This window comes from Platalea leucorodia (assembly GCF_965183815.1).
Source record: "Platalea leucorodia genome assembly, chromosome: 16".
Taxonomy (NCBI): Eukaryota; Metazoa; Chordata; class Aves; order Pelecaniformes; family Threskiornithidae; genus Platalea; species Platalea leucorodia.
The window spans coordinates 6,014,001-6,033,989 of NC_138838.1; the positions used below are offsets into that span (position 1 = coordinate 6,014,001).

Genomic DNA, 19,989 nt, shown 5'->3' on the forward strand with positions numbered 1-19,989 from the left:
AGAAATAAATCAGCGAGTTATCAGTGAAGTTGCTTCAGAGCTTCCAAATCATTCAGAGCACAGAGCTGATCCTCCCACAAAAGCTGTTTCATTTTTACCGCCTGCCTCCTACCCTCTGCATTTTTAAAGCAACGAAAAAGCTCCTGACGTAACAACTCCTTCATGCCGAATTTCAACTCAAGTTTATGCCAGCATGAAAACACAAGAGTCGGTTGCCAACCGTTCCTGCAACAATTCCCACCACAAAGAAAATTAAAACATGCTGAAATATGAAGTTCACTGCAAGATAGCAGACATTTAATGCCATATACTGCCTTAAAAACACCAACTGCTGTTTGCAATACCACCAGGTATCGCCAGACATCAAATCAGCACACACCAACGAGACTGAAGCCAATGCAGTCCTATAAAAGAAAATTAATTTGCTCAGAACCAGGCCTCATTCGAGAGGAACAGAATGCTGGGAAGGGAGGGGATTTTCTGTCTCTACCGTAAGTATCAACAGAGGGAGAAACTGAGTGGCAGTCTTCGCCATGCAAACATTTTTGTGCTTAGACATTCGCAGAATGTCTAGTGAGTGTGCCGTTAATGAAGCAACCAAACTTAAAACTAAAGAGCGCATCGAAACCCAAGCCAAGTTCCCATGGGACAGCTGAGTTTTCCCCTTTGGATTAGGTTTACTTTAAACTAGAAGTCTCAACAAATATTTGGGGGGAGGGGAATACCTCTCCTTTTCATTCTTTTCATAGAATCACAGAATCATTTGGGTTGTAAGAGACCTTTAAAGATCCTGCCATGGGCATCTTTCACTAGATCAGGTTGCGCAAAGCCATAGGGATTGCTCTGTGCTTAATGAATCCGGTTTGCTACAAAAGCCAAAGGACATTCAACAAGTTTATTCCATCACCCTTCACTCCTGACTTCCAGGTACACGAGGACATAAGGACAGCTCAGTCTGACCTCAATAGCCTGCGCTATGAAGGATCATATACTACCTTACCTTTAAACAAGCTGGGCCCAAGAGACCCCATGAAGCTCTGTACTGTTGTAGTCATGCTACTTCTGATGCCAGATCCAGCTCATGGCAGCTCGCCCATCCACCCCAGCGCTTCACCCATCTCCCATAAATTTAGGCCCATTCAGAAATCCTTGAGAGAAGATCTGATGGGTTTTTTTTCAGATCTCAGTCTGACGAGGACAATGTTGTCAGTTCAGCCCCAAAGGAGCTTAGTTACTTGCTGCAAAATTGGGGAAAGAATGGGGAAGGGAGGACAAAAAATGTGTACTGACCTCGTGCATCGAAGAATTCATCATCGGAGCTCTCCACAGAGTCTTTGAGGACATTCTGCATGTGCCACTGAGCACCACAGAATCGGCGCGGGCCAGCTGGAAATACAGAGAGACTGACGTTAACCAAAGGGAACGCTCACCTCTGCTCCAGCCTTAAAGAAAAAAAATACACTAATAAACAGTTTGTGTAGATGGCTCAGGAGGATCATTTTGGTCAGCACACACACTTTAATCTCAACAGACAGACAGCCAGAGTCCTCAGGATGGCACAAAAATTACACCTCTCCCTTCCACCTAACAAAAGTGATTAAAACAAGTTCTTGTTAACAATAAGCCTGCATCACTTTCAGCTAGTGCAGTGACTTGAAAAGACAAATTCTTCCCAGTTGAATTCACCAGGCTGTTCAATTCCAACACTCAAACTGCACATTGTTTCTAAGACATGAAGCAGCATTGCCCCAGGACATGGCAGTAGCTCCCATTTAAATTCAATTTCACTTCTAAAAGAAGTGCCATCCTATTTGGCTCACAGATTTACAGACAAACTACTGAATTCTCACTCACTGAGCAGTTTTCATCAGACAGCTTTGTTTTGCTGGAGCCTGGGGCTTTCATTTGAAGCTTGCCATTTGAAGACAGGAAGGCCAAACCACATTAGAATAGGTACAGGAACAGATACAGTCATGACAGCTTAGATGGTCCCAGTGGATTCTCATACTCAAACTAATTTGTAATGGGTAAACCAGACCTGCCTAACTATATCAGCTCTCCTTACACCTACAGCAACCCACCACTAGAAAGTAGTAGTGAAATACATATATATTAACAATAAAGTCTCCCCCAAATCAGTGGGGAACCAGGGATCAAATCCACCATATCCAAAACAACACTACAGCTATTATAGAAAGGACCCTCATTACCAACCAGAATAGCGTCCTTGGTTTTATTCGTTTCTCCAAATGATGACATCAGACCTGAAATCTAATATCCTGAGGCCCTGTCCACAAAAGCATTCTCCTTCTCCAAGCAGTGAAAGAGCAACTCAAGCAGGGGAGGCATCCTTCTACATTATTCTGGGGGAAACATGCCAACTAGGTCGCAGCCTTCTGTGCTACTTTTACTCCATCTATTGCTGAACGAATCAGAAATATAAATGAAAGGGGGTAGGAGGAAGAAGATTTTAGCTGGCCAAGAAGAGAGTAAAAATAATAATCAGTTAATAGCATTTTAATAGCTAAAAAAAAAAAAGAGCCAAAAGAAACCCAAAAACATTCAAAATAATTGGTTATTAAGTAGTCACTGTTCCTTACAAGAGTACAGTGTGTTTTGGGAAAGTGTCCGGTGATATTTGGCAGCTACCAGAGAATGCACACAGATCATTACATTTACTGTTACAGATTTCTGGAACCTTTTACTAAAGACAGGGAACAGCAAACTGTATTATTTCTTACCAAACAACACCTTGCTGTCCCTCCATTCAAATATACATATCCTAAAACTTATCACTGTAGTCATCAAAATAGCGGTAGAAAGAACACTATTCTGAACTTCTAACGGAGAAAAGTCTGCATTTGGAGAAAAGTCTGCAGTTGGTCAATGCTTAGAAGAGCAGGAATTCCAAAATTTCAAAGCACGAGAATGGGAAGCACCACAAAAAAGCCAGAGTGACAGATGGGAAAGGGAGAATTTGCAAAATTCAGTCTTTGGATAAGTGCCCACACAGTACAAAAGAGCAGAAGGAGGGAAGAATCTGCCTCACCTTTGGAGATGCTAGGTCTGAAAAACAAAATATAATACTACTAGTCTTAGTAGAAAAATTCTTGAGTAAACTACTCTTTTTCAGCCTTATGTAGAATATTAGATTCCTGATTACAGGCCTTAAGATCTATGAGCAGCCAGAAGGAAGGCAGTAAACTAGGAAATTTATGAAGAACCTATAAATGAGAGGCAGGTCCACAGAACATGAGAACAAGAACGAGACAGAGAGAGTGATGACGCAAAGGACTGCCGTGAACATCTCAAGAGTGTTCAGAGTTTTCCTCTGCAAGAAAACCGCTCCCTGCTCAGCTACCCTGGTCAGTCAAGTATCTGTAACTGAAGCTGCATTTCTGTGCTATGGATGTTTATTAAACCACGGGAATATCCAAGCTAAGACAGACAGACTTCATTGGTAACACACAGTTAATGCCTTTTGGGGTTCTGTAGATGCAGACACTCCCGTACTGAACATAAATTTCACACTGAGAAGGTTCTGCTCAGATGTCTGTACTGATGATAGTTCCTCCAAGGCTAAAAACCGAGGAGTCTGATTTTCATGTATTTTGAGCATTCAGTGACTCCACAAGAAGTCAGAAGGCCACATGTGCAGGAACAAACAAACAAAAATGCCACAACAAAAAATACCCTCTTATGGCAGTAGATAATTTGTTTTGAAGACACATTTAGAGGCCTGACTTCTCAAAGTTAGTTTCTCTACGCTTTTTAAAGCTGTATAACTGTATGCCTCTAGTCAGGCACCACAAATGCAGGTATCCAAAGCCAGCAAACACTGGGAAGAAGAACAAATAAACCAGAAGAAACAAGTGTTTGGCATTTTGGATAATTATTTTCTGGATTTGTCTTATGATTTTAAAGATTCTCCAATTTTTGTTATGTCAGTCACCTATATTTCAATATGGTTTTGCGCTTCCATAATTCTCCAGCGAAAGCTTAAGATTTAAGGACAGAAGGACCCACTCATTCCTCCTTCCTTTTCTTCTTTGCCTTTCCTGATACCTAGTCCCCTCGCAAAATCCACCTTCAAAGAACAAATACTAGAAGTGACAGGATTAAGCCAACACCTGCAATACGTGCGCCAGTTCCTTCCACTTCATGGTATATGCTTTCTCATCTCAATTTTGGTTTGGTTCCCCTGCCAAAGACAGCCAGTTCTTCTGGGAGGAAACTGCTACTGTTTGGTTTTACCTAACGGATTTTGAGACATTACTATGACAAAGACAGCAAGTAACATCAAAAACAGTACAGAAATCACTGAAGAGTAAGGTAGTTTATGCATCTGGATGATTCACTGATTTGTATCCGATAATAACAAAGGCATTTTTAGCGAGGTTTTCTTAATCAAATAAAAATTAATACAGATCAAGACATATATGACTGTGCTCTAATTCTGCATACAGCATGGAACTAGAATTTAGAATTAAAGGATTGAGAATGCAAGCTATTTATCAAGGAAGTCTCCTGGCACACAGAAAATTTAAAAAAAAAAAATAAAAAAAATAAAATCAACTTTTCATTCCAGAAATTTTCAACTGGATTGTGAAAATAATCTGATCTGGATTTGACTGGAGGGAACAAAGCACTGTTACAAAAAAATATCTAAATCTCAAGAAAACAACAAAAGAAATCCAAATAAACGCAGTCTTGGTACAAAACTTCTTTTCTTAAGGACTGTATTAATTACTTGACATTTTGGCTGTCAAATACAGATTAATTTGGAGCACAAAAAACCCAAGAAGACAGACCGCGGTCCTTCAAGAAACCAAGTGTCCTCAGCTCCTGTGTTACAGGACCCACAGCCTTCACCGATCAGTGGAAAGGCTAGAGCCGAGCTCCGTGGATTGCTGATCTCACCCCTTCTCCTCCGGGTTACAGGAAAAGCAGTAGGACACATTTCCATGGGTGCTTGCTAATCTTTAACAGTTCTCTAAAGCAATAGGGCTTTCAGTTGTCAGTAAGCCTTAGCAAGTCATTACTGCATTTACCATGGAGTTTGTTTTCACAATACCCTCAAGAACACAAATATTTCCTTCCCATTATATCAGAAATAACAGTCACCTTGGTGGTTTCAACATTCAAAACACCTACAGTTACATGTTACATATAATTATCAGCCACAGTAACTTGTTTCCAGCTAAATTTTTCGCATTCAGACTCTTCCATATTGCCACCACGGCTCCCATGTATCACAGCATGTTAATTTACGGTGTCTCCAATGGAATTTCAAGGTCTAATTTGCATGTTGAGGTAGTAATTTCCTAGGGAGCAAAAAAACAACCAAACCAAAAACCAACCACCAGTTCTTCAGATACAGTGTTTTACAACACATGCTACTCACAAATTTTACTTTCAGTTCACCTTGACAAAAGTTCCCATTTATCCTTGAGATAAAAGCAGACTTTGGACATTTTCATTAACAACCTACTTGAATTTCTTGATAGAATGTAGAATAGCAATCCTGACAACTGGGGGTAATGGAAGAGGGCAAGATTTGAGTTCCACATATTCTTTAAAAAAAACAAACAAACAAAACCAACCAACCAAACAAAAAAAACCAAATCCAATTCCAGTTTTTTGCTTCTTAATCCATTTTTTTCTACTAAAGGAAATGAAATCCAAGAAATAAGTCAGTCCAGAAAGCACATTTATTACTTGTACAATGTCCAATGGCATAGCTTCTAAACATCCCATAAGCACAACTGCGCTTCCCCTTACAGTACTCCTATCAAGTAGGGAACTGCTTTCTCTTGCATTCATCACGAAGGGAAAAAGATACATTCCTAAATTTACAGTAGTTAAATTAGTACAGTCTTTCATGTAGACCAGACCTCAGGATCCCCACAGACACCTTGGCACTATTTCACTTGGGCCCCAATTTTTAAGCGCATAAGCTTTCATGCAAGCACCTAATCTTGAACCCGCATTTAACTTCCAGTTTCAAGTCCAGATGCTCTTTTGGGTTGACAGTGTCAGCATGCAACAGCTGTGTAGGCTTAACGAGAACAAAATAATTGCTCAGATGCTTCTAAACCTGTTGTAATCAGTATGTCTACATGCCTTTGAGATACCACCTGCACTGTTTTTCAGCAAAAGGAGGTAAAAAAATATATTTTTTAATAACTCCAAGGAGGGAGGCTCCACAGCCTCTCTGGGAAACCTGGGCCAGCACCTGGTCACCCTCACAGTAAAAGAAAGTTGCTTCGTGACGTTCAGAGGGAACCTCCTGTGTTTCAGTTTGTGCCCATTGCTTCTTGTCCTGTCACTGGGCGCTACTGAGATGAAGCTGGCTCCATCTTTTTTACACCCTCCCTTCAAATGTTTGTTTAGCTGGTGACAGCAATACAAGATCACTGACCAAACACCTCAAATACAACAGAAGAAACACCTTAAGTACTGCTGTCACCTTCCCGCTCCGTTTCCAAGACTGTCTTCCCAGTCCACTACACTCAAGACACTTCCAGCTTCTACAGACTACTATGGAGTAAAGGTATCATACCTATTACTACATTTCCTAGCTGCTCCAAAGCATATTCATCCCAGCAAAGCAGAGAACATTCTTCCTCCTCAAAGATGCGTAACTTCCCCAGGCCAGCCCACTAACAGTAATTACAGAATACAGTGATTGCATTTAAATCCCCACAGGGTGCAGAAAACTGTTTGCTACTGAAGCCCTGTTTGACAGTCTCATTAGAGAGAATGCTAAACAAAAGCTTAAAAAGTATATTTCTAACTGAAGCAGTGGCACTAATAAGTGCTCTTTTCACATTTTCACCTTTCTTTTTTACTTCTAATTTCTGTTTAAGAAAACCTCTGTAACGATATACAGTGTTTTTAAAGGCTGCAATTTTTTAAATCATCACACCAATATGGAAGAGTTTTTTCAAGCTTTTACTTAACACAATAATGCGCATATTTAACTTGTTTGTTAAAAAATACCACTGCAAAAGCCCCACACAATACACCATCGGGCATTAGGATCACACTTGGTACTGTATTTTTTTTTCTGTCAAGCATCCACTTGAAAAACCCTGCAATTATGCATTCACCTGATACAGTAAGTATGATTCATTGAAGACTCATTCCTCATTATGATTATTATTCATTTACTATGATTCATTGATACCGTAGAGTGACTGTTTAAAGACTTCATAGCAGCCACTACTTTTCCTCAACTCCCTCATCCTTTCCTCATCACCTTGGTGTCCAGTGGGTCAGATCTTTAGCTCATATGCTAGCAACCCCAAGAAATCAACATGTCTGTTAATTTGTCCATTTGAATAAGGAAAAGGTGTTGCACAAAGTTTAAAAACCCTCTTCATTCTAGGAAAACCATATACGTGCATGTGACAGAAAAAGTTTTAAATATAATAATGAAGTCTCCTATTGCAACGGCCCCTGCAGGTTTTCACAATGCCCTTTCCTTTGGCTTTTAGTGTTTACTATCAACAAAGAAAACTGAGTTCTGAGACAGATTAGAATCATAGAATGGTTTGGGTTGGAAGGGACCTTAAAGATCATCTGGTTCCAACCCCCCTGCCACGGGCAGGGACACCTTCCACTAGAGCAGGCTGCTCAAAGCCCCATCCAGCCTGGTCTAGATGACTCGAAAACTCTTAACAAGTTTTATAGAAGTTTTATCTTTTTTAAATCAAGATGTTGAAATAGGACACATCTTAACTGCTTTGAGTTTAGAGGACTTTGATTTGAAAATATTGAAAAGTTGACCTTCCTATCTAAGATTCTAATTGAATGTTACCAGTTAATAGGAGTTTTACACGCTTATAAGAAAAGGAAGTATTATAGCAGGGCTATTTTATGAACAGGCACGCCCAGGCACAAATGAAGCAGATGGATCCAAGTCTCATTTCTGTCACTGAACTTCCTTCCTATAGAGTTGCTGATGATGAAAGGCTACGGGAACAGGGCTTGTTCAGCCTGGAAACGAGAAGGCTTCAGGGGGAGCAGATAGCAGCCTGCCAGTCCCTGTGAAGAAAGGGAGGAGAGCAAGACTCTTCACAGTGGTGCAGGATGGGAGAACAGGAGACACTGGGCGTAAATGGAAATGAGTTTCATATTGGGTTTTTCCTTAAATGTTTTCCCCAGAAGAAAAGTCATTCTTTGGAAGCAGCTGCCCAGACTTGCGCAACCTTCATTTCATCCTTTGAAATTTTCAAGGTCAACTGGATAGAGCCCTGAACAACCTGATCTGCTCCCACAGCTGACCCTGCTTTGAGCAGGACGTTGGACTAGAAACCTCCTCAGGTCCCTTCCAATCTGAATTGTCCTATAATCCTAAATCAGAAGGAAAAAGAATTGTGATCTGCTGGGGTAACAGGAAGTAACGGAGACATCTGTGGATGCACTGAAGAATAATTTATGGCAAAGACAACATCATTCCTTCACAGAGTACTGGCAGGAGACATTTCTGCTCAAAGAGTAAACAGGAGGTAGTATGAGAAATTGGCATTGGTTAAACTACTGGTACAATAGGGCAACCTCCAAGGTGAGGGATACAGATCTTAAGACTACGTAGTGTACTTAGAAGCAGGCTGGCTCTATTACTTTAGTAAGTTCATAGGAACCACCAAGATTGTGCCAGGCACTGCAAAAACACAGAGCAGCAGACATCCCGTTCCCCTGCAGAACACACAATTTCAACACTGCGTTTGGAAAAGAAGCAAATTTCCCCAGCATTCAGAATTGAGTAGGGAAGGTCTGATGGTTTGGTTCAGGCCTATTCTTTCAACTGTATTTATTTATTTATGTATTTTTAAACACAGTTGTCTCTTCTGACCATATGATTCATTTTGAAAATGATGAGGCATGTTTCTGGGAAACAGAAGAGCTGGATTCTATTCTCACCCCACTCCAGACTCCTTTTTCATCTCATGCAAAACCAAGGCTAGTATTTCCAGAAGAAGCACTAATACCTATACAATAGGAGCACAATGGAAAAGTGCAATTGTCAGACCTTGGTATTACACTTTAACTTCATAATCCATGTAAAAAGTCAGCTAACATTATGTTCCGTGAAAGCATTTTCTTCCCTCCCTTCAAAAGATAATGGAAATTAAAAGCACTAGAGATGTTACAATCAAATTCTCAGCCAGTTTTTCATTTCTGTATTTCCACTGAAGATTACAGATTCATCTGCTGTGTGTTTAATCACATCGGCAGCACTTCATCGTCATTGTGCTGAGGCCCTTAGGACACAAAGCGATTTTCTAAGCCATGCAAAGATCATGAGACAGGTTCTTCTGTTTGATTGTTTTGGGGTTTGTTTTGTTTTGTTTTTACCAGTCAGGTTTAAAGTGGGTTCTCTGAAACATGGATAATAGCTACCCAGATCAGGAGGACGACACTACAACCACTTGCACTTTTATTGCACTTTCAGACAGGGCTACACTGCATTAGAAGACACCGAGACAAAACCAGAAATGAAACAAAACTTGGAAACAAAGTCAAAAGCGACAATCACTGTTTCAGGTAAATCTCAGCATGGGCAGACAGCAGACTATTACGGCTTATCTTGTAGATAAATGCATAACTAAAATGTTTAACCAGTAAATTCCTAAACTAGGAAATTCCTAGTTTAGCTCTACCAGACTAATTCCACCTTTTCAAGCTGCCTAGGCTACATAAGGCCTCATCATATATCCAGAAAAAGCTTTCAACTGTATTGTTACAGATTACTTTTCTAATGAATCAAGTAACGAATATCTTATGAGGCTTGGATAAAGGAGTTAAAACACAAATGAGGAAGGTACAGCAGGGATACCTTGGACATTGAACATAGGGGACAGCATGCCCAAACAGAACAACTATCTTTAGACCACGCAGTTGATGTCTTCACCCTTTTATAATAATGAAGGTGAATATAAACCACCGGCTTTTAAGACAGCCTTTGAAAACTGAGGTTGGAAAAACCTGCAAGCAGTTTCTGTCCTTTCCCTCCAAGGGTCCTTATGAGAGAACCAGCATTTTCTTCAGTAAACTTACTGATAATGTTTTAAAGCTAATATTTTGTTTTGGTTTTCAGTGACAAAAGCCTTCCCCCAAGTCCATTTTCCATACAAAGTGCCTAAGAGCTATTCTACTAAACATCCAGTCTTCGGTCTCCAGCCAAACAAACTACTACTATGGCTAACAATGTCAGTGCATAATAAGCACTGAACATTATTTAAAAGCTCTTAAAATTTTAAAGAGCAGCACCATCAGTTTGAAAAAGATATACTCTACTGTTTGGGCTTTTCCCTTTACTTCTGACCTATGGAGATTCAAAATTGGGCTGATAGCTGCTGCATTGCAAATCAAGCTGTTACAGACACATGCCTGAGGAGAAAGGATGGTCTTTGCATGGGAGTTAAGAGTTGAAATGCAGCCATGTTATATGAAAGACAGATAGAAAACACTAAATCAGGATCAAACTGTTCTGAAGGTTGTACAAAGACTCAGTCAAAAGCTTTACTGCTACTGTTAACAGACCCCAACATAGGTCACAGCCACCTTATGCCTTTCCAAGGAGAGGAAAAGATTAGCACAGGCTTCAATTCTAATACAGTGGTGAGATTAGTCTTCATAACCAAAATCCCGATAGAAGTCTCATCTTTAAACAGTAAACTAAATACATGTGTAGACTTACACCTTGCAAATGTAGTGGGAAACAACTGCAACTCCTCTCCATTCCAGTGCTCTGCCTTTTTCCATCTATTTATTGTCCACATAAGACTAAGGCAAATACCTGCAGCATTAAATCAGGCTAACAGCACCAAATCTATCTTCTGGCATAACTTCACTGAGGTCAGTAGTTACCTCAGCAGGGATCCATCTGTACAGATGAAGTCAGCATATCAAATGAGTTTAAGTGTCTGCCTCCAAGCACAGCAACCATAATGAAGCCATAGCCCTGCATCAGCCTCCTGTAAATAACTCCGGCCGTTCATTCAGGTGTTTAAACAATGATTCAGAAATCTGGCTACAGCATCGCTTTGCAGGAAAATCCCTGGGGCAAACTCAGATTAAAAGAAATATATAGATAGCCTCAGAGCATATGCAGTGAACTCATATAATTCCACTTCATGTCCTGTTACTCATCATCTTAGCGTGCAACAGGACAAGTTTGTTTTCCTGCGTATTTCCCAGGCCAGCAAATATCCAGGTCTCCTTAAAACTTGCACGAGGAAAAACTGATGTGCATAACCATTAACCAATATTAAATACTTATCTGAAGCACTCCAAAAACTTTAAAAAAACCCATATATTCACGGCAAGTTTATGCTCACTACTATAAGGCTAGACAGACATACCATGGAAGTAGAGAAATTACAGTAAATCATAATTACATCTCAGCAAGGGTGGGGGGAAACTAGATGAGCACGCATTAACTATTTCCAATGAAGTGAAGAGCACAAAAGCTGCAGAGCGCCTCTACATAACCTTTATTTTCATTTATTTACTGCCAATCAAATTTTACCATTTAGCTCACACTACAGGAAGCAATTAAAATAATCGATCCATCTCCTTTTTTTTCCTAGCAGCAGCTTTTTGTTCTGCCTTTGTCTATAGAGCAGATGTATCTCAAACCAGATCGGTACTGAGAAAATTGGCAGAGGTGGGGAGGGAGAACACGTAAGCGCATATATGCACACACACCAGCCTGTGTGCATGTAAACAAAATTGTGGTGTAGACACTCCGACTTGAAAGATAAAAATACTCCCTGTGATGACACACCACGCGCTCTGATCAGAGGGAAGGCATAGAAGAGAATGCCAATAAGCTCCTATTGCTGCAACTGCACAGACCACATTTCTGAGCGGGCCAAGTTTCTGCACGTTGTTAATACCTCATTTACGGGCAGTTCTGCAACACCTTGCTCCACCCTAGAAAGGAATAGGTTCAGTCATTTTAGAAAAGGTCACCAGAGGCTAAAGCCCACTGTGCACAAAGCAACCAGAGCAAAAACCTGCAAGGTAAAAACACGACTTTCTTTTCTGGGGAGAAGCATTAAACATCCCTGTTACAGATTTAAGGAAGCATGTGTGTCAAAGGGATCACTGGACTCCTGTCCAAAAGGGTGTGTCACCCAGCAACAACAAAAAGGACAGTTGGAAGAGTGACCATCTACAGTAAAAACTTTATTCTTATGTAAAGAAAAGTCTCATGTATGACGCCAGATGATCTTTGTAGCTGGGGATGGTGGTGGAGGGCAGAGAAGAAAAGCAGACACCCTTCCTGAAGTGAGTTAAAGGCATTAAGAAAGATTGTGCAAGAATCCATACAGGAGCAAATCCATTTCAAAACCAATGGTATGGCAATGAATTGAAAAAAGGATGGCAGCTCAAAGCTGAAGCTAATTGAAGCCTTAATGTTTCATTGCATCCATTTCCATTTTTCATTTTTACTTCCTCTTTGAATATGTTACCAAAAAATACACTGGGACCCCATCCACTTTCTGGTGGCATCTGCTGGGCTTCAGACAGCTGACAGAGAAGGTGACACGCAGGTCTGTTAAGACACAGAAACTGCCCAGATATCCTTTCAAACCCAGTATGTTGTACCCGGAGGCAGAGCAAAGAGGACACCAATAGCTCTATGCAGGCTGCTAACCGCACAGCTAGTGCACTGTCTGGAAAGTCACAGGCACAAAGAGGCACTACGATCAATGCTGCATCCCCAAATGCCATACTAAATGCTTAAATACAGCAGAGAACAATTGGAGTCGTGTATTCTGCCCACTGCATGGGAAACTTAGCCAGCAGCTCCCACTGACAGCCACAGATGTAGTTCTCAGTATCTCCAAGTACAAGACCAAAAAAGTCCCATCAGTTCTTCTGTGGAGTCACTTTTATGTTCTTCTGACTGACCAGCTTAGAAACAAAATGTCTTCCCCCCCCCCCCGGGCAGACCACAGCCTTGTGCAAACCCACTGCATCTCTGGCAAGCAGGGAGACGAAGCACAATGGAAGGAATGGGTGCGCAGGGTACTTAAGTCACCCTGTTACACAACAAATCACTGCAGCACTCAGCACAGAGCCACCAACTTGAAAGATAAATACAACAGAAAAAGGACAAGTCTATAGGTGGTTTGAATACAGATGAAGGAGAGAGAAAAGCTCATGTTCGGTCGTGGCCTCTGCTATAAACTCAGCAGGGCAAGTCACTTGCAGCAGGATTTCTTCAACAGTAGCCAGTGCTGATCCAGAGCTGATCACAGTCAGACTGTGGCTCAAGCCTGCAGCCTGGTTTCCCCAAATCGAAACAAAGGTGCTACAGCCACATCACTCTGGTCCAGTGTAACCTCATAATACAAGTTCCCATCTGCCAAAAACATTCTGGAGTGTTAACTCCGGTACCAGACAGCTTCATGACAAATCAGCCATTCTCTGCCTGCAGTCAGAACAGAAACATAAAGCTAACATAAGCACTGTGTCATGCGCTTCAGCTGGTTTGATGGGAATGTGATGGTGTACCCCCACCTGATCCGAACAGACGCTATGCTGCAGGGTGACAACACACAAATTCATAATGTCCACGACTGGACAGCAAACACAGTAATTCCGAAAACTCTCTCTGCAGTCCTCAGCAATGAGACAGGGAGAAGACCTGATCGCGTCTCCACTCTGTCATCTATTTTTACTGGTCTCTTTCCCTGAGGAGCCAACACCGTCTAGCGGGTGCCCAGACCTACCAGAATTGGATCGCAACCTCCTTTGCAACCTCTGCAATCAGAGTACACTAGTATCAGCTTTAGGATAAGAAAAAATGTACTGCAATTCACTAACAAAGTCCTTGGTTAATTTTTGTAAAAGATGGAATTTAGCTGCAGTAATATTGTTATTTCTAAATTAAAATAGAAATCTAATAGCGCCTTTCTATTAGAGAAGAAGTTACATGCTCACATTTTTTTCCCAGCTCTACTTACATTAAGACTCAGTTTCTGGTGTTCACTCCATCCAACTGTTCAAAGTTCATTGCTGCATCCTGAAATACCTGGGTTATCAGTCTGCAGGGAATTCATATTTCATAAGGCCTCTTCTTAAGGACAATCTGCCAAGACTATCGGGCCTACTTCAAAGACACTTAGAGGAGTAAACAGGCCATTAAAGAACAGCCTTTCCTGGCTACAGGATTGGGCCTCACTCCAATCTCACAATTGCTATTGATTTGCTGGATGACATTTCCCCTGTCCTTTACCTGTTTAATTCACTTTAAGTTCTGACTGAAGGGTTTCCTACAGAGCTGAGTCCCGTAGCCCCAAGGGTTGCCTAGATCCTGTCAATGTTGGAGAGAAAAAATTTTTAAAAATTACCTAGTCTTGTGCAGAACAACTGCCACCCACAGCCACACCATTACCAGATTCCCATTCCTGGTTCAGCTTGGAAGAGTTGAGAGGGTACATCACAGGGAGGTCCTGATAACTCCCTGAGACCAGAGAAATATGGTGCCCTGCTGACCCCACCTGGCATCAAGGTCATACATTTGAGCTGAAGATAACAAAGCTGCTTTTTTAATGTTCGCCATGTGTCACCTGCAGGCTGTTCATTATAATGGAATTCACTCTTGCAGTAGCTGTGATGCCACAACCTCAGCAGAAGAGGAAAGGGATTAGCTGAGGAAGCTCACCAACTGTAAGCAGAAGAGGCACCATGCAGAAGAGCTAGAGAAGCTGACTATAGACAGCTGGGCAACAGCAAGCTTGCTACCCGCTGCCACAAAACAAGCCTGCAATCCTTAGAGCAGGCCTGCTGGCCTGAGAAACCTTCTGTACCCTAGCAGCAAGCACAGAACAGCATGGCATAAGCACGCTTGGGCAATGTTAACTCCTTTGACATGCCATTCCCAAAACCGATTTGAGTCAAGCTGGTCTTTGCCTTAATGATACACAAGGTTGAAAACGCAGCAAAGGCCCAGTAACAGATATTCTCTGTTGTGCAGGTCAAGAAAGCCAAGAAGCAAACTAAAATCCTCATAACCTTCTGGGAAGAGCCAACTGTACAAGCTGGTCCCATTAGACAGCTCTTGGAAGAGTTCTTATTAACCCTTATTCTCCTATCTCAGAGCAAAAACTCATCCTCCTGCTCTTCTACTGTCAAGGCACGTCAAGTATCATGCATGTGCCAGAGAGCAAAGTGCCTTCCTTTTAAGGAGCCATGCTGAGATAAGTTTCCAAAGTCATCACCATATGCTTGAAAAGGCACCAAAGGAAGATAAGAAACTTAGAACTCTTGTTTCTTACTCTTTAGAGTGGCAATTAAAAGAAAAACAAACTAGAAAACAAAACAAAAAAACCTCACCACATTTGCAGTCATTGTACAGGTTCTAACACAGTGTTTATAAAAATGCTGTCTCCATAAAATGGAAAATAATTACCTTGAAACAGCAAGAAAACAAAAACATGAGCATCAAGAAATTGAAAGGGAAGATGTTCCAGGGAATAATTTTTTTCCTGTAACACTAACAGCAGCTTAAGCCAGCCTATTCTCCAGAACATAAAACTGCTTTCTATGTTTTAAAACATGCAGAAAAGCACAAAGCGTGGGGCAACCCCAGTTTTACTGTAACACCAAGGGCCTAGTTCTCACACAGAGAGACTGCCTCACTGCACCAAGTGTCATGCAATGAGCATAAAGATATATCTGCAACAATCCTAAAGCCTTTTTTTTTTTTGAGCAGCTTAATGTTCTCATTCTTGGTAACACAAGCATCCTGCCAGCTTCTGCTCTATAAAAAGTGTGCTTATGCAGAGTAATTCAAGTGACAAATCTATTCCCGTATCTCCAGACAGGCAGATATCCCTTCACGTATGACAATGTTTTCCACCGGTATATGCCCTCTGGTTCATTAGCACTGACTGTTACCAGGGCTCTTGGGCCAGGGTTTGGGTTTAGCTCACGTTTTCATACCCAAATTAGAGAAGTTTAAGCACTTGACCTATCTCAATAATTAGGTCTAAGTTATCTTGACAAGACCATAAAATTTGAGCTGGAAGGCTTAGCTTCCCTCCGTTCAGGTTACCATCACACAGATATCAAAACCAGGACTGGAACTTGGAAAGAGAAAATCCGACTTGGTTAAAAACAGCAGCCCTCTAGACATAGCTGTGCACACTCAAAACACACTGAGCTTGCTGTGCTACTGCAACTACTTAACTCTTGTTTCTCCACTCATTCAACTGGCACCGTTCAGCAAACAGGCTCTGGGGAGGGAAAAGGAGCAAATGAACTTTAAAACTTATCAGTTCTTTAAAAGGGAGCCCACATTATCAGGAGCAGTCAACATGGATTCACCAAGGGGAAATCATGCTTGACCGATCTGATAGCCTTCTATGATGGCACGACTGCCGGGGTAGATGAGGGGAGAGCAGTGGATGTTTTCTACCTTGACTTCAGCAAGGCTTTTGACACTGTCTCCCATTACATCCTCATAGGTAAGCTCAGGAAGCGTGGGTTAGATGAGTGGACAGCGAGATGGACTGAGAATTGGCTGAATGGCAGAGCTCAGAGGGTTGTGATCAGCGGCGGGCGCAGAGCCTAGTTGGAGGCCTGTACCTAGCGGTGTTCCCCAGGGGTCAGTACTGGGTCCAGACTTGTTCAACTTATTCGTCAGTGAGCTGGATGAAGGGACAGAGTGTACCCTCAGCAAGTTTGCCGACAATACAGAACTGGGAGGAGTGGCTGATAGACCAGAAGGCTGTGCTGCCATTCAGCAAGACCTGGACAGGCTAGAGAGCTGAGCAGAGAGGAACCTACTGAAGTTCAACAAAGGCAAGCATAGGGTCCTGCACTTAGGGAGGAATAACCGCACACACCAGTACAGGTTAGGGCTTGACCTGCTGGAAAGCAGCTCTGCAGGGAAGGACCTGGGATTCCTGGTGGACAAGTTAACCACGAGCCAGCAATGTGCCCTTGTGGCCGAGAAGGCCAGTGGTATCCTGGGGTGCATTAGGAAGAGCGTGGCCAGCAGGCCGAGGGAGGCCATCCTCCCCCTCTGCTCTGCCCTGCTGAGGCCCATCTGGAGCGCTGTGTCCCGTTCTGGGCTCCCCACTTCAAGAAAGACGAGGAACTACTGGAGAGAGTCCAGCGGAGGGCTACGAAGATGAGTAGGGGACTGGAGCATCTCTCATGAGGAAAGGCTGAGAGCTGGGTCTGTTTAGCCTGGGGGAAACTAAGAGGGGATCTTATCAATGCTTACAAATAGCTTAAGGGCAGGGTGTCAGGAGGATAGGGCCAGGCTCTTTTCAGTGGTGCCCAGCAACAGGATAAGGAGCAATGGGCACAAACGGAAACACAGGGAGTTCCAGCTAAATGTAAGGAAAAACTTCTTTACTTTGAGCGTGACAGAGCACTGGAACAGGCTGCCCAGAGAGGCTGTAGAGTCTCCTTCTCTGGAGATATTTAAAACCCACCTGGACGCGATCCTGTGCAACCTGCTCTAGGTGAACCTGCTTTAGCATCGGGGTTGAACTAGGTGATCTCCAGAGGTCCCTTCCAACCCCAACCATTCTGTGATTCTGTGATTCCTATCTTTAAGGGAATAAAAACAAATCTTGAAGAATTTAATTCCCACTGAAGAACAGTTCTGTAAGAGATATTTGCCTAATAAGTTTGTGATGCACTTTAGAGGCAGCCATCCAGTACACAAGATGCAATAAAGACAAAAAGGAGTGAAAACAAGAGTTAGGTGTTTTTGTTATGGTTTTCTATTTTCCCTGCACGAAATTATTGGAAAATCTTGAGTAACAGCAAAGACAGCCAAGAACTCAAGGTGCAAGCAAAGTGGATTCTGTTAAGTCAATACACACCTGATCACAGTGCCACCCAGAAAAGCTCAGATACTGCATAAATTCACTGTCTTGGCTTAAAATTGATCCATACCTATAAATAACAAGCAACGCACAATGTCTGTGCAGCATCTGCTCATATTAATAACTGTTCTTTCCCATACATTTCTTGCCACAATCTATCCAATTTGCTTGGGTTTTATTCTCTTCTCCTGACCCCCAAGTTCTTTTGTTTTCTCCTTTGTTTTTTCATTTCTTTACTCTTTGGCAGTAGGGGAGAGTATCTTCTGATGTGTTCATTTTTAGGCTTAGAGAGGTTGTTTTGGTTTTTCAAGGCAGGGAGAGACAGAAAACAACTGACTTCAAGCATGGCAAATTTAAAATAGAAAATCTTGTTTCTCAGTAATAACCTTAAAATAAACCCCTCCAGCCAGGAAGAATGTGAATCTCGAGGCACAGCAATGTAACGCAGCCATGAGTACATGCAGATTTTCACGTAATCGGTACAAGACCCAAATATAAAGACAAGTGAAAAACTGTACCTCAGTCCCTAATCAATGCCCTTAAAAAGATGCCTAAGCACTTAAATACCCTTGAAGTCCTAACAAAGATCACTACTTACTTACTCCAACCATCAGCAGAGTCCTGCTCTGTCCTGCAGCTCAGCCAAATCTCATTGGTAGCAACTTGATGGGATGCAGAAGATGCCTGAGTTATGCAGAGTTTGTCTGAATCAAAAGCTGTTCTCTACAGGTTTTTCTACTCTGGTGATGGCAGTAACCGCTCTCAGGACTCCTGCCCTTCATGTTCAACTGTCTAAGCTCTGATCCCAAAGCCCGAGGTCAAAGAGTTTATCTACATTTACACCAAAGAAAGCTATGAAGTTGTATTGGGTTCGCATGGCAAGGTTTTGGTAGCGGGGGGGGCTACAGGGGTGGCTTCTGTGAGAAGATGCCAGAAGCTGCCCCCATGTCCAACAGAGCCAGTTCCAGCCAGCTCCAAGATGGACCAGCCACTGGCCAAGGCTGAGCCCATCAGCGATGTTGGTAGCGCCTCTGTGATAACACATTTAAGAAGGGGTAAAAACTGCTGTGCAACAGCAGCTGGGAAAGAGGAGTGAGAAAACGTGAGAGGAACAGCCCTGCAGACACCAAGGTCAGTGAAGAAGGAGGGGGAGGAGGTGCTCCAGGTGCCAGAGCAGAGATTTCCCTGCAGCCCGTGGTGAAAACCATGGTGAATAAGGCTGTCCCCCTGCAGCCCATGGAGATCCACAGTGGAGCAGATATCCACCTGCAGCCCATGGAGGACCCCACATCTGAGCAGGTGGATGTGCTCTGAAGGAGACTGTGACCCCGTGGCGAGCCTGTGCTAGAGCAGGCTCCTGGCAGGACCTGTGGCCCCATGGAGAGGAGCCCACGCTGGAGCAGGTCTTCTGACAGGACCTGTGACCCTGTGGGGGACCCACACTGGAGCAGTCCGCCCCTAAAGGACTGCACCCAATGGAAAGGACCGATGCTGGAGTTGTTCATGAAGAACTGCAGCCGGTAGGAAGGGCTCATGTTGGAGAAATTCATGGAGGACTGCCTCCCATGGGTGGGACCCCATGCTGGAGCAGGGGAAGAGTGTGAGGAGAAAGAAGCAGCAAAGACAACGTGCGATGAACTGACTGCAATCCCCATTCCCCGTCCTCCTGCGCTGCTCAGGGGGAGAAGGCAGAGAATTCAGGAGTGAAGCTGAGCCTGGGAAGAAAGAGGGAGTGGGGGGAAGGTGCTTTAAGATTGTTCTTATTTCTCATTATCCTGCTCTGATTTAGATCGGTAATAAATTAATTTCCCCAAGCTGAGTCTGTTTTGCCCATGACTGTAATGGCTGAATGATCTCCCTGTCCTTATCTTGACCCACGAGCCTTTCATCATATTTTCTCTCCCCCTCTCGTTGAGGAGGGGGAGTGATAAGTGTCTTGGTGGGCACCTGGCAGCTAGCTAAGGTCAACCGACCACAGAAGTACACAAAGAGCATTCACACACAGGACGTTCATACGTAGTTGCCACTGCATTATGGATTCCATATTGGCGCAAATTTGGCAAGTGTTCCAAAATGCAATGTGCTAGGCAGAGTACTCTCTTCAGCACTCTCTATTTTT

The 19,989-nt window shown here is 42.8% G+C and overlaps 1 protein-coding gene across 1 annotated transcript in view; it reads right to left on the reverse strand.

The window, feature by feature from the left end:
* PITPNM3 (PITPNM family member 3) overlaps nt 1–19,989 on the reverse strand; it is a gene marked incomplete at both ends in the record, with an annotated part of 149,020 nt that overhangs the window by 114,503 nt on the left and 14,528 nt on the right. The window contains one exon of the mRNA XM_082328114.1: nt 1,291–1,386. Coding sequence (XP_082184240.1) covers nt 1,291–1,386 — 96 coding nt within the window. The remainder of the gene's footprint in view (nt 1–1,290; nt 1,387–19,989) is intronic.